General features: G+C 40.7%; 2 protein-coding genes across 6 annotated transcripts in view; both read right to left on the bottom strand.

The window, feature by feature from the left end:
* Window positions 1-14,986, bottom strand: part of LOC104847125 (zinc finger protein OZF-like) — a 181,325-nt gene that overhangs the window by 166,234 nt on the left and 105 nt on the right. The window contains exon 2 of the mRNA XM_064280188.1: window positions 14,434-14,486. The gene's annotated coding sequence lies outside the window, so the exon portion shown is untranslated. The remainder of the gene's footprint in view (window positions 1-14,433; window positions 14,487-14,986) is intronic.
* LOC100660529 (zinc finger protein 345-like) overlaps window positions 8,416-14,986 on the bottom strand; it is a 105,813-nt gene continuing 99,242 nt past the window's right edge. For 4 of the 5 annotated variants that reach the window (XM_064280176.1, XM_010601439.3, XM_023541211.2 and 1 more), the window contains exon 5: window positions 8,420-14,486. In XM_064280176.1, the coding sequence (XP_064136246.1) occupies window positions 12,146-14,486 (2,341 nt within the window). In that variant the 3' untranslated portion in view covers window positions 8,420-12,145. Of the gene's footprint in view, window positions 14,487-14,986 lie in introns of all 5 variants that reach the window. The other variant, XM_010601442.3, reaches the window with a different exon arrangement.

Here is a 14,986-nt window from a genome sequence, read left to right as displayed (position 1 = left end):
GTTCAACCATTTCAAGAGGTGGCATATGATCAGGAACTGATGCTACTGAAGAAGTCCAAGCTGCTCTGAAGGCATTGGTGAAAAACAAGGCTCCAGGAATTGATAGGATAAAAATTGAGATGTTTCAACAAACAGATGCAGCACTAGAGGTGCTCACTCGTCTATGCCAAGAAATATGGAAGACAGCTTCCTGGCCAACTGACTGGAAAAGATCCGTATTTATGCCTATTCCCAAGAAAGGTGATCCAACCGAATGCGGAAATTATAGAAAAATATCAATATCACATGCAAGTAAAATTTTGCTGAAGATCATTCAAAAACGGCTGCAGCAGTATATCGACAGGAACTGCCAGAAATTCAGGCTGGTTTCAGAAGAGGATGCGGAACCAGGGATATCATTGCTGATGTCAGATGGATCCTGGCTGAAAGCAGAGAATACCGGAAGGATGTTTACCTGTGTTTTATTGACTATGCAAAGGTATTCGACTGTGTGGATCATAACAAATTATGGATAACATTGCGAAGAATGGGAATTCTGGAACACTTAATTGTGCTCATGAGGAACCTTTACATAGATCAGGAGGCAGTTGTTCGGACAGAACAAGGGGATACTGATTGGTTTAAAGTCTGGAAAGGTGTGTGTCAGGGTTATATTCTTTCACCATACCTACTCAATCTGTATGCTGAGCAAATAAACGAAGAGCTGGACCAAATGAAGAAGAATGGGGCATCAGGACTGGGGAAGACTCATTAACACCTGTGTTATGCAGATGACACAACCTTCCTTGCTGAAAGTGATGAGGACTTGAAGCACTTACTGATGAAGATCAAAGACCACAGCCTTCAGTACGGATTACACCTCAACATAAAGAAAACAAAAATCCTCACAACTGGACCAATGAGCAACAATATGATAAATGGAGAAAAGACTGAAGTTGTCAAGGATTTCATTTCCCTTGGATCCACAATCAACACCCATGGAAGCAGCAGTCGAGAAATCAAAAGATGCGTTGCATTGGGTAAATCTGCTGCAAAGGACCTCTTTAAAGTGTGGGAGAGCAAAGATGTCACCTTGAAGACTGAGGTGCGCCTGACCTAAGACATGGTATTTTCAATAGCACCATATGCATGGGAAAGCTGGACAATGAATAAGGAAGACTGAATAATTGACGCCTTTGAATTGTGGTGTTGGCGAAGAATATTGAATATACCACGGACTGCCAAAAGAGCGAACGAATCTGTCTTAGAAGAAGTACAACCAGAGTGCTCCCTAGAAGCAAGGATGGAGAGACTGCGTCTTACATACTTGGAACATGTTGTCAGGAGGTATCAGTCCTTGGAGAAGGACATCATGCTTGGCAGAGTACAGGGTCAGTGGAAAAGAGGAAGACCCTCAATGAGGTGGATTGACACAGTGACTACAACAATGAGCTCAAGTGTAACAACCATCGTAAGGATGGCTAAGGACCGGGCAGTGTTTCGTTCTGTTGTGCACGGGGTCACTATGAGTTGGAACTGACTGGACGGCACCTAACAAGTGTTTTAGTATAGTTGTACAAGCTGTAATTAATCTCTAGTCTTTGAAACGTAATTACTTGCTCTGGAATCTGTCTCATAATTGTTCCTTTGAAGAAAAAAAAGGTAATCAATTTTTTGTTGTTGATTAAACTATGCTCCTCTCCCAGGGGGCAAAACACACATGAGGTAACTGAACAAAACTGAGATCCATCTTGTGACCGAAACCAGGATGCCATGAAAAGACTTGCAAGACTTGAATAATAGGTCACTTGATCATTATGTCGGCCTCAAAGAACCAACATTCCTTGAAATCTCTAAACTCTGACCTTCTCCCTATAAAAACCTCCAGTTAGCCCTTTAGAGTTAACACAGAATTTAGGAGGAACTTAACTCCTCTATCTCTTGGACACCGGTATTCAATAAAGCCCTCTTGCTGCTTACCTCCTGCTGCCTCAGTGTTGGCTTTGCGGCAGGCAGCTCGAATCCGCGATTTGCGGTAACACCATCTTCTCAAATAGATGTTTCCGAGAACCAACACAAAAAAGACACTCATGCTATTATCTAGCTTCAGTATTGTTATAAGGCACTGGTTCAAGAGAACAGACTGAACGTCCAGAGTTTAGTGCACGTGGTTCTAATTCACTGCCTACATGAATGGTAGTGGACTGATGCGGCCGATTGGCTAGATTAGTATCACTGCTGCCAACCTGGATCAACACAGTGGCACAACCCTATGTCCACTGCATAGCTCAACGACATTAATTCTTCGGTCTTCCTTATTCATTGTCCAGCTTTCAGAGTCTTACGAGAAGATTGAAAATATCATGACTTGTATAGGCACATCTTAATCCTCAAAGTGACAGGTTTGCTTTTTTACACTTTAAAGAGTTCTTTAGCAGCAGATTTACACAATGCAATACATTGTTTGATTACACGACTACTGCTTCTATGGGCGTTGACTGTAAATCCAAATAAAATCTTTCACAACTTCAATCTTTTCCCTGTTAATCATGATGTTGCTTATAGGTACAGTTGTGAGGATATCTTATGTTGAAGTGTAATCCATACTGCAGGCTGCAGTCTTTGATCTTCATCAGTAAATGGTTCAAGTCATCTTTGCTTTCAGCAAGCAGGGATCTGTCTTCTGCATTTATCTGATTGCTACAATCCTGATGATGCATTCTGCTTCATATACTCCATTTCCTAGGGTTTGCTCAGTGTATAGATTGGATTGGTATGGTGAAAAGATATAACCTTGATACACAACTTTCCTGATTTTAAACCATGCAGTATCCCTTTATTCTGTTTGAACAACTGACTTTTGGTCTATGTACAGGATCAGCATGAACACAATTAAGTGCTCTGGAATTCCCACTCTTTGCAATGGTAACTATAATTTGGTATGATTCACATAGTTGAATGCCTTTGCACCGTCAATAAATCACAGATAAACTTTTTTTAGTATTCTTTGCTTTCATCCAAGGTCCATCTAATGTCAGCAATTATGTCTCTCATTCCACATCCCCTTCTGAATCTGGATTCAATTTCTCGCAGTTTCCTGCAGATGTACTGCTGAAATTGTTTTTGAATTATCTTCAGCAAATTTCTACTCCTGCATGATATCAATTATATTGTTCGATAACTTTCGCTTTCCGTTGGATCACCTTTTTTAAAACTTTTTATTGTGCTTTAGGTCAAAGTTTACAAATCAAGTCGGACTCTCATACAAAAATTTATGAACACCTTGCTATATACTCCTAATTGCTCTCCCCTTAATGAGACAAGACACTCCTTCCCTCCACTCTCTCCTTTCGTGTCCATTTGCCCAGCTTCTGACTCTCTCCCCTCTCATCTCCCCTTCAGAGAGTAGATGCCAACATAGTCTCATGTGTCTACTTGATCCAAGAAGCTCATTCTTCACCAGTATCATTGTCTATCCCATAGTCCAGTCCAATCCCTGTCCGAAGAGTTAGCGTTGGGTAACTGGTCTGGGGACCATGACCTCTGGGGTCACTTTAGTCTCGGTCATTAAGTCTCGTCTTTTTATGAGAATTTGGGGTCTGCACCCCACTGCTCTCATGCTCCCTCAGGGGTTCTCTGTTATCTTCCCTGTCAGGGCAGTCATTGGTTGTAGCTGGGCACCATCTAGTTCCTCTGGTCACAGGCTAGTGTAGTCTCTGCTTTATATGGCCCTTTCTGCCTCTTGGGCTCATAATTTCCTTGTGTCTTTCATTCTCATTTACTCCACATGGGTTGAGACCAATTGATGCATCTTAGATGGCCACTCACTAGTGTTTAAGACCCCAGACGCCACTCTCCAAAGTGGGACGCAGAGCGTTTTCTTACTAGAGCTTATTATGTCAATTGACTTAGATGGCCCCTGAAACCATAGTCCCCAAACCACCGCCCCTTCTATGCTGGCCTTTGAAGTGTTCAGTTTATTCAGGAAACTTCTTTGCTTTTGGTATAGTTCAGTTGTGCTGGCCTCTCCTGTATTGTTTGTCTTTCTCTTCACCTAAAATAATTCTTATCTACTAATTGGTGAAAACCCTTCTCCGTCCCTCCCTCCCTCCCCTTCTCGTAACCATAAAAGAATATTCTCTTCTCTGTTTAAACTATCTCTTGAGTTCTTATAATAGTGGTCTTATACATTTGTCCCTTTGCAGCTGACTAATTTCACCCAGCATAATGCCTTCCACATTCCTCCACGTTATGAAACATTTCACGGATTCATCATTGTTCTTTATTGATGTGTAATATTCCATTGTGTGAATATACCATAATTTATTTTTCTATTCATCCCTTGATGGCCACCTTGGTTTCTTCCATCTTTTTGTTATTGTAAACAGTGCTGCAATAAACATGGGTGTGCATATATCTGTTCATGTAAAGGCTCTTATTTCTCTAGGATATATTCCGAGGAGTGGGGTTGTAGGATCGTACAGCAGTTCTATTCCTAGTTTTTTAAGGAAGCATCAAATCTATTCCCAAAGTGAGTGTACCATTTTACATTTCCACCAGGTGCTCCTTGAAAACTCAATGGGGCAGTTCTACTCTGTCCTATAGGGTTGCTATGAGTCGGAATCGACTCAACGGCAGGGGGTTTGGTTTTTCCTTTTGGTTTAATGGCTAATGATCGTGAGCATTTCCTCATGTATCTGCTATCTGAATGCCTTCTTTAGTGAAGTGTTTGTTCATATCCTTAGCCGTTTTTTCAATTGGGTTATTTGGCTTTTTGTAGTTGAGTTTTTACAGTACCATGTAGATTTTAGAGATCAGATGCTGACGGGAAACATCATAGCTAAAAACTTTTTCCCAGTCTGTTGGTAATCTTTCCACTCTTTTGGTGAAGTCTTTGGATAAGCATAGGTTTTTGATTTTTAGGAGCTGCCAGTTATCTGGTTTCTCTTCTGCATTGGTAGTAACGTTTTCTATACTGTTTATGCCACGTATTGGGGCTCCTAGCGTTGTCCCTCTTTTTTCTTCCACGATCTTTATTGCTCTGGATTTTATATTTAGGTCTTTGATCCATTTTGAGATAGATTTTGTTAGTTATGGGTCATTTTTTTTGCAGATGGCTACCCAGTTATGCCAGCACCATCTGTTAAAAAGATTGGCTTTTCCCTATTTAACTGACTTTGGGCCTTTGTCAAATATCAGCTGCTCATATGCGGATGGGTTTATGTCTGGATTCTCAATTTGTTCCATTGTTCTATGTATCTATATACCTACGGTCTATGTTGTTCCAGTACCAGGCTGTTTTGACTCTTATGTGGTATAAGAGATTCAAAAATCAGGTAGTGTGAGGGCTCCGACTTTGTTCTTCTTTTGCAGTAATGCTTTACTTATCTGGGGCCTCTTTCCCTTCCATATGAAGTTGGTGATTTGTTTCTCCATCTCATTTAAAAAAACGGAATTTGGATCAGAATTGCATTGTATCTATTGGTTGTTTTTGGTAGAATAGACATTTTTACAATGTTAAGTCTTCCTATCCGTGAGCAAGGTGTGTTTCCACTTACATAGGTCTATTTTGGTTTCTTGCAGTGGATCTTCTTTCTTTCAATGGGCATAAATATGGATCTCGTCCAGTCGGTCGGCCAGGTAGCTGTCTTCCAAATTTCTTGCATAGACAAGCAGACACTTCTAGAATAGCATTTGTTTTTTGAAACATCTCAAATAGTATTCCATCAATTCATGAAGCATTGTTTTTCGCCAAGGCCAGTGCAGCTTGGAATTCTTTCAATAGTATCAGCTCTTGATCACATGCTACCTCCTGAAATGACTGAACGTCAACCAATTTTTTCTTGTACAGTGACTGTGTATTCCTTCCATCTTTTTTGATGCTTCCTTTGTCATTCAATATTTTGCCCACAGAACCCTTCAACATTTCAACTTGAAGCTTGAAGTTTTTAATTTCTTTCAGCTTACGCATGTTCTTCTCTTTTTTTTTTTTAACCCCAGGTCTTTGCAGATTTCATTACAATCCAATCATTTACCGCAAAATGTGCATTGGGGCAACTTTCCACCAAACAAACGTCTGTGGTTCCATGAGGTTTTTCATGAGGAAAGCAGCTTTTTTTTATTATTTCCCCCTAACAGTTTAGGACTCCAAACCTGAATGAGCATCAGGGCTCCAAGGCACATCACAATGACTGCAGCAATGCCTCCTCCTCCTTTCATTCACCCACCTAGGAGCTGTGCAGCCTTTCATTCCCAGTGCACGGTAGTGCCTGCAGTGACTGACTCTTCCCATCCTCTTGAAGGTGCTGGCAGGGACAAGGACAACTTCAGGCACTCATGGGGAACCCAGCTGTGCATGGCAGCGATGGCATCAGCTGTACATAATTGGAAAGCAGCCACACCAACAAGGTGGCAGCATTCAGTGCCACTACTGCCAGTCATGCTCCCAGGCCCACACGTCTCCCTGCAGGCACCTTTCCATGACCCTTCTACACTCCATCATGCAGAAAGTGCAAATCCAGCTGCTGGCAAAGCCCCAACTGGGCGCAGCTCCACACCCGTAAATGCTAGACTCCAGTATCTCAGGCTTTGTCTGGTGGCCTCCCATAAGGTTTTGATGTAATTTTATGAGCACTTAATCACAGATTGTATGGAGACTGTTTATTATATACGTTGTTCACACACCATGTCCAAAATGCATAACATTCTATTTCACAGGTCTTTTTGTGGACAATAAATGACTCACATCAGTACTTCACTTTGTCTTGTCAAGTCACCCTTTGAAATCTTGAGTTCAGCTCTTTTACTTCATCATTTCTTCCATTTGCTTTAGCTATAATCTACCTTCAAGAGTGCAGTGTGATCGATAAATTTTCTGTCACTTTTCGAATCATGGAGATATAGTAGCATAGTGGCTAAGAGCTTACTCCTGATCTAAAACTAAGCAGCTCAAATCCACCAGTCACTCCTTGGCAGTTCTATGCTGCTCTATTGGTTCACTTTGAGTCAAAATCAACTTGATGGCAATGGGTTTCACTTTTGTTTTCTAGCAATGGTCTTCTAACTCCCACTCAAGTGATTAGGTGGGACTGTGTGATAAGGCAACTGGCCCACCAAATGGACTGCTCAGTTTTGTCATCCTGCTAGGTCTGAAATGAGCCACCCCAGAGGTGGGAAGGACAGAAAAGCCCACCACTACCAAGGAAGGAGACCCACAGGACAGGACTTCAGAAGATGGCTCAGTGGGCTTCCCAGCCCACAGAGAGGGAAAGCTGAATGCCTTTGGGAAGAGGCTGAGGGCAAGGAAGAGGCATGCCAGTGAGCTTGGCTGGGAAGATGGTGTCCCAACGGAAGAACTGTATCCTTGAGTGTTCCTAAGCCTGAGTTGCAAAATGTTACTACCTTAATAAACCAAACCAAACCCGCTGCCATTGAGTCAATTCCAACTCATACCGACCCTATAAGACAGAGTAGAACTGCCTCACAGAGTTTTCAAGGAGTGCCTAGTGGATTTGAACTGCTAGAGCTTTTGGTTAGCAGCCATGGCTCTTAACTACTATGTCACCAGGGTTTCCTAATACATTCCCATAATTAAGAGTATGGTCTGCGAGTTCTGTGTGGCCATTGAAAACAAATTATCAAACCTATCAGAGTAGAGGGTGCCATGGGAGGGAGAGGTGGTGTAAGAATTGGTAAAGATGGTGGAGGGGGGTGACATGTCTGAGCTCCACCTCACAGGAACCAGCCTCAGGCTTTTGATCTTGATTCTTTCCCTCCTGAAATTAGAGGGCGTGAGAAATTCCCATCATACCATTTTTACAAAGAGCTTGTTTCACGGTCTCTTCTGATGTCCATTTTGGTCCTTTCTTTCTTTCCGTTTTTTTTTTTTTTCTTTTGTGGCTTTTTGCTTTCTTCACGAATGATGTTCTTGATGTCATCCCACAACTTCTCTTGTCTTTGGTCATTAGCGTTTAATCATTAGTGTTTAAAGCATCAAATGTATTTTTGAGATGGTTTCCAAATTCAGGTGGGATAAACCCAACACAGTATTTTGGCTCTCACAGGTTTCTTTTCCCCACGTGTCAGTTTGTAGCTCTGTGGTGGCTTGCATGTTGCTGTGATACCAAAAGCTATGTCATTTCAAATACCAGCAGGGTCACCCAAGGTGGACAGGTTTCAGTGCACCTTCTAGACTAAGACAAGTAGGAAATGGCAGCCTAATTCTGAAACAAATTGCCAGTGAAATCCTCAGGAATAACAGCCAAACATTGACTGGTATAATGCTGGAACATGGATCCCTCAGGTTGGAAGGCACTCAAAATATGACCGTGGAAGTTTATTCCTTGAAGAAGAGTTGACCTTAATGACATGGATGTTGTCAAGTTTTCATGAACCTTCATTTGCCTAAGTGGCACAACACAAAATGAGAAAACACAGCTGCAAACATCTGTTAATAATTAGAACTTTGAATTTATCAAGTGTGAATTTACAAAAAATGGAAGTCTTGAAAAATGAAATAGGTTGCATAAACACTGATATCCTACGCACTCTAGAGCTGAAATGGACTAGTACTGGCCATTTTGAATCAGACACTCATATGATCTACTATGCTGGGAATGACAACCTGAAGAGGAATGGCACCACATTCATTGTCAAAAAAAACATTTCAAGATCCTGAAGTACAACACTGTCAGTGATAGGATAATATGCATACACCTACAAGGAAGGCCAATTAACGCAACTATTACTCAAACTTACACACCAATCACTAAGGCCAAAGATGAGGGAACTGAAGAAGTATGAAGTAGGAAAATTGGAAGCTGTAAAAAACCAAATGGACCACTTAAATATTGATATTCTAGGCATTAGTTAGCTGAAATGGACTGGTATTGGCCATTTTGAATCAGACAATCGTATGGTCTATCCTGAAATACAATACTGTCAGTTACAGGATAATATCCATACACCTGTAAGGAAGACCAGATAACACGACTATGATTCAAATCTACATAACAAACACTAAAGACAAAGATGAGGAAATTGAAGATTTTTACCAAATTGCAGACTGACATTGACCAAACATGCAATCAAAATGTATTCATTATTATTTTTTTCCAAAAACAAACAGCAACTATACATGTGGACTGAAGAGAAAACACAGGAATCGAATTGACTACATCTGTGGAAAAAGATGATGGAGAAGCTCGATATTAACAATCAGAACAAGACCAGGGACAAACAGAACAGAGTATGAACTGCTCATGTGCAAGTACAAGTTGAAGCTGAAGAAAATAAGACCAAATCCAGGAGAGCCAAGGTACATCTTTGAGTATACGCCACCCGAAACTAGAGACAATCTCAAGAACAGATTTGATGCGCTGAACACTAATGACTGAAGACCCAACAAGTTGGGCTATACGAAGTAGAGAGGGGCATTAGGATTAGAAGACTCAACAACAGAATGGCTCCGGCAATAGGCTGAAGCATATAACCACCATGAGGGTAGCACAGTACCAGTTTGTCGTTCTGTTGTACATCAGGTCACTGTGAGTTGGAACTGACTGAAGAGCACCTAACATGTCTTGCCAGAAATATTAAAGGGAGCTCTTCATAGATAAGGAAAATTATATTGGTCAGAAGCTTGGATGTATAAAAACAGGACCGGGCAATGTTTCATTCTGTTGTACACGGGGTCATGATAAACCAGAACCAACTTCGCTGCACCTAAAAACATGTTTTGTGTCAGGAGTCAAGCAGAGGATTTTGCAGCCACAGCATTCTGACAGTGCAAAGTTCCTCTAGCTTTCAATTTGGGTAGTAGTGGCAAAGTCTGAGCTCCATACACTTGGGCCTGAGGACTGATCCAGGCGCTACATCCCACACACCGTACTCACAAATGTGGAGATGCCTGTGAGTTGCCAACCCGTATCCCTCCAGTGACGCCAGAGGGAAAAAGGTGTGTGGTATATTTTTCTAGAAAACAGCATATCCAAACGCGAGCAACAACTAGAATTATACACTGTTGGTGCAACATAAATGGTACACCTCCTTTGAGAAACAGGCTGGAAGCTTTTATATAGTTATGCACCTACCAAGTCACAGCAACCACACTCATGGGGATATAGATGAGAAAAATGAAACATTTTGTTCCTTTAAAACCCTGTGCATAAATGTTTCTAGCAGTTTTATTTAAAGACAAAAAACTCAAATATTCTTAACCTGACGAATACACAAACTGTGGTGTGTCTATATGACATACTACACAGCAATAAAAAGAACTAACAGTACAATCACCTGATGAAACTCAAGTTCTTTACAGCAAATGACAAAAGCCAAAATTTAAAAACTACAGACAGCATGACGTGTATGGACAGGTTGTCAGGGATTCATGACTAAAGTGGCTGCACTAGGGAATTTCTTGGAGGAATATGAAAGTTGTGTATTTTCATTGTGGTACTGGTTATAGGACTTGTCAAAATTTATACTACCATACATTCCATATGCAAATTCATATCCTTAAAAAATTGTAAATGTAATAAAAAATGACTACAGAAAAAGTTTAAAGCTAGGAAAAAGCAAACTGTAATCACTGAGTCTCGCCTTTGGTACAGGTCTTCACAGGATAATTTGTATATATACATTCTTCTAATAAAACTTCCACCATTATGTACACACTACTTTATACCCTGCCTATCCAATAGCACTGGGTTTAGTTTGTTTTTATTTTATCCTTGAGAGTAAGCTATGACTGCTTCTCCTCCTATCAACAAAATTTTTCTAAGAAACTCATTCATTGGCAGTACAATATGGTGACATGTAGCCAGGCATTTATATAAAAACTCCCTTTCAGCTAGATACTAACACCATTTCCTAGTAACTATTTCCACAATCCAGCACAATTATCAAGGTATACCACTATGGTGCCCAAAGGTTTGCATAGGATGATTTTGACATGGGAGTTGCTGGGTCAATGGGGTACCTAATTTGGAAGGTTTTGGTACCCAGAGCCACCATTTCCCAAGCCCCTTACATAAGAAGTCATGAAAGATACCAGTTCACCGTGGGGCCAAGGAACTTTGTATAAACCTCTAGGCCCTGTAGAAGATGTGCACCATACGTGTTGTAAGACTTACCATTACAGCCCAGTCCAACAACTGCAGCCTCAACTGAGACCTAGTGCGTTCTTTTTGAACCACAAATGTACCAAAAGTAGGACTGTTTCAAAATACAGGTTCTGTGCCTGTGCTCGACAGGAGCTCCACTGTGTCTAGATCAGGTTGTAGGTCTGTGTGCACTCACCATCTCCTATGTACCCCCAGAGTGAGACTTCCCTCGACATAAATCCAAGTTCTCACAATGCCATTTGAGAAGGACATTTTTGTTTAATGGTGGAATGTAAGTTAAAATTTTCTGTGCAATTTTCTCATTACTATGCTGTGAAACATTATAGTTATGCAGGATAAGAAAACCAAGAAAAAATTTTCGGTAAAACACTACAGACACTGAGAAATACAGATTCTTTCAGAAAACACTGGATGCATACAAAGAAGGCTAAAAGGAAAATATCCAAAATAACAAGGGTGGTGGAATTCTGATTTTTGCTTTCATATAATTATCTGTTAAAATTAAATTTTCTACAATGAGAATAGGCTGCTTTATAACGTGACAGAAAATTAGTAAAAACCTTAAAAACAGTTTGAAAAAAAGCACAAAGTTTAAAACACCGTTTGTAGTTGAGACTTGATATCAACTTTTATGTGACAGAACCAAAATAACATTTTGATACTTATCCAAAGTCATGTGCTACAACTGAACAAGTAACTCGCTTATATTTGCAGTCTCTCCAGTGTGTGTGGTATCAGAAATGTATGGGGGAATGACAGACATGGACGACTTCCCTTTTCTTTTTCACAGGATCTCTCATACATGTAACAAAGATATTATTCCCCTTCCGTGTACCTACTCAAATGTTTTCAAATAGCAAAGAGAAAACTTAAGATGTTCCCTCATTCTTCATATATATTAAGCCTTTTATGAGTTCTTAGATGGTTGATCACGTATGTGAACTAATAAAAAGCTTTCCCACATTCCTTGCGAATACTAAAAATCTTTCCACTGTGAGGTCTTATGTTTAAAGAGGCTTGGGGAATCACAAAGAATTCCCACATCACTTACCATTATGAGGCCTCCCTGCACTGTGAGCTCTTATGTGTCTGATCAGGTTTGAGTACCGACTAAATGATCTCCCACATTCCTTACATTCATAAGGCCACTCACCTTTGTGAGTTCTTGTATGCCTGACCAGGTGTGCAGATTGTGTAAAGGCTTTCCCACATTCCTTGCATTTGTAAGGTTTCTCTCCAGTGTGAATTCTTACATGTGTAGTGAAGTGTGAAGACCACCTAAATGCTTTCCCACATTCCTTACATTTATAAGGCCCCTCTCCACTATGCGTGCTTATGTGAGTAGTGAGGCGTGAGGCACGAATAAAGGCTTTCCCACATTTCTTACATTCGTAAGGCCTCTCTACAGTATGAGTTCTTACATGGTTGATCAGGTTTGAGGCTCGCCTAAAGGCTTTCCCACATTCCTTACATTTGTAAGGCCTCTCTCTGGTATGAGTTCTTATATGTGTAGTTAGATGTGAGGACCACCTAAATGCTTTCCCACATTCCTTACATTTATACGAACCCTCTCTACTATGAGTGCTTATATGAGTAGTGAGCTGTGAGGCACCAATAAAGGCTTTCCCACATTCCTTACATTCATAAGGCCGCTCTCCACTGTGTATTCTTGTATGAATAGTGAGGTGTGAGGACAACCTAAATGATTTCCCACACTGATTACATTCAAAAGGCCTCTCACCACTGTGAGTTCTCATATGGTTGATCAGGTTTGAGGTTTGCCTAAAGGCTTTCCCACATTCCTTACATTCGTAAGGCCTCTCTCCAGTGTGAGTTCTCATATGGTTAGTCATGGTTGAGGCTTGCCTAAAAGCTTTCCCACATTCCTTACATTTGTAAGGCCTCTCTCCAGTGTGAATTCTTAAATGTGTAGTGAAGTGTGAAGACCACCTGAATTCTTTCCCACATTCTGTACATTTATAAGGCCTCTCTTCACTGTGAGTTCTTCTATGAATAGTGAGGTGTGAAGAACGCATAAAAGCTTTCCCACATTCCTTACATTCATAAGGCCTCTCAACATTGTGAGTTCTTACATGGTTGATCAGGTTAGAAGCTCGCCTAAAAGCTTTTCCACATTCCTTACATTTGTAAGGTCGCTCTCTAGTGTGAGTTCTAATGTGTGTAGTTAGGTGTGAAAACCACCTAAATGCTTTCCCACATTCCTTGCATTTATAAGGCCCCTCTCCACTGTGAGTGCTTAAATGAGTAGTGAGCTGTGAGGCACCAATAAAGGCTTTCCCACATTCCTTACATTCATAAGGCCTCTCTCCACTGTGAGTTCTTACATGCGTAGTGAGCTGTGAGGACGATCGAAATGATTTCCCACATTCATTACATTCATAAGGCCTCTCTCCAGTGTGAGTTCTTACATGGCTGATCAGGTTTGAGGCTTGTCTAAAGGCTTTCCCACATTCCTTACATTCGTAAGGCCTCTCTCCAGTGTGAGTTCTCGTATGGTTGATGAGGGTCGAGGCTTGCCTAAAGGCTTTCCCACATTCCTTACATTCATAAGGCCTCTCTCCGGTGTGAATTCTTACATGTGTAGTAAGGTGTGAGAACCACCTAAATTCTTTCCCACATTCCTTACATTTATATGGCCTCTCTCCACTGTGAGTTTTTCTATGAATAGTAAGGTGTGAAGACCACCTAAATGCTTTTCCACATTCCTTACATTTATAAGGGCTCTCTCCACTGTGAGTTCTTATATGGCTACTCAGCTTTGAGGATGTACTACATCTTTTTCCACATTCCTTACATTCATAACACCTCATTCCACTGTGAATACCTATGTGTTTACTGAGGGAAGAGGGAAAACTAAAGGTATTCCCATATTCCTTACCATAATAAGGTTGCGTTCCACATTTAATTTGTTTGTATTCAATGAAGGCTGAGAAATGACCAAAGGCATTCCCAAATTCCTTACATTCATAAGGCCTCTTTCTACCATGACTTCGTATATGTGTAATGAGGGATGAGGAACAACTACAGGTGATGCCACATTCCTTACATTTATGAATTTTCTGTTCAATAAGAGTCTTCACATGAGTGCTTAGGTAAGTGCTTAGGTAAGATGAACAACTGCAGGCTACTCCACACTCCTTACACTCACAGGTACTGCAACCAGTGTGAGATCTGAAGTGATGCTTAAATGAAGAATGACTCAAGAAAGCTTTTCCCCACTCAAGGCATTCAGAAGGATTTTCTCTAGCAGGAGTTCTTTTGAGGCTGGTAAGATACGGAATCATGTTGAAAGGTTTTCCACACTGATTACCTTCCTTCCTTTCCTCTTCTTTCCCTTCTTGGGTGCTTTCATCTGTATACGTTCTGTCAAAAATAGGTAGCAAGCTGTCAGAATTCAGTTTATCATCATTTCATATATAAACCAAAAACGAAACCTGTTTCTGTTGAGTCAATTCCGACTCATGAAGACCATATAGGATAGAGCAGAACTGCCCCATAGCATTTCCAAGGAATAGCTGTTGGATTTGAACTGCTGACCTTCTGGTTAGCAGCCGAGCTGTTTACCACCATGCTACTAGGGCTCCATTTCATATACAGTACACAGTACATATGCATGTTTACTGCCTTGATTTCTCTCAAGCTGAATAGGCTGAATCATCTCAAAGAGATCAATTCCACCACTGTCGCAGTGTTTCTAAATGATGGGGCTTTCTGATAAATGTGTACATGTGAAATTATGTTTCAAACTCTCAATTTGTCATTCGTATTTATGACAATATACTGTTGTGAACATTATGTGAAAACATAATTTTAGAGCTAGATTCATATACAAACACACACACGCATAAATGTACAGATATCTT

Source organism: Loxodonta africana, chromosome 3 (genome assembly GCF_030014295.1).
Source record: "Loxodonta africana isolate mLoxAfr1 chromosome 3, mLoxAfr1.hap2, whole genome shotgun sequence".
Classification (NCBI taxonomy): Eukaryota; Metazoa; Chordata; class Mammalia; order Proboscidea; family Elephantidae; genus Loxodonta; species Loxodonta africana.
The sequence above is the reverse complement of the archived record's forward strand: the minus strand, read 5'-3'. Positions and strand labels throughout refer to the sequence as shown.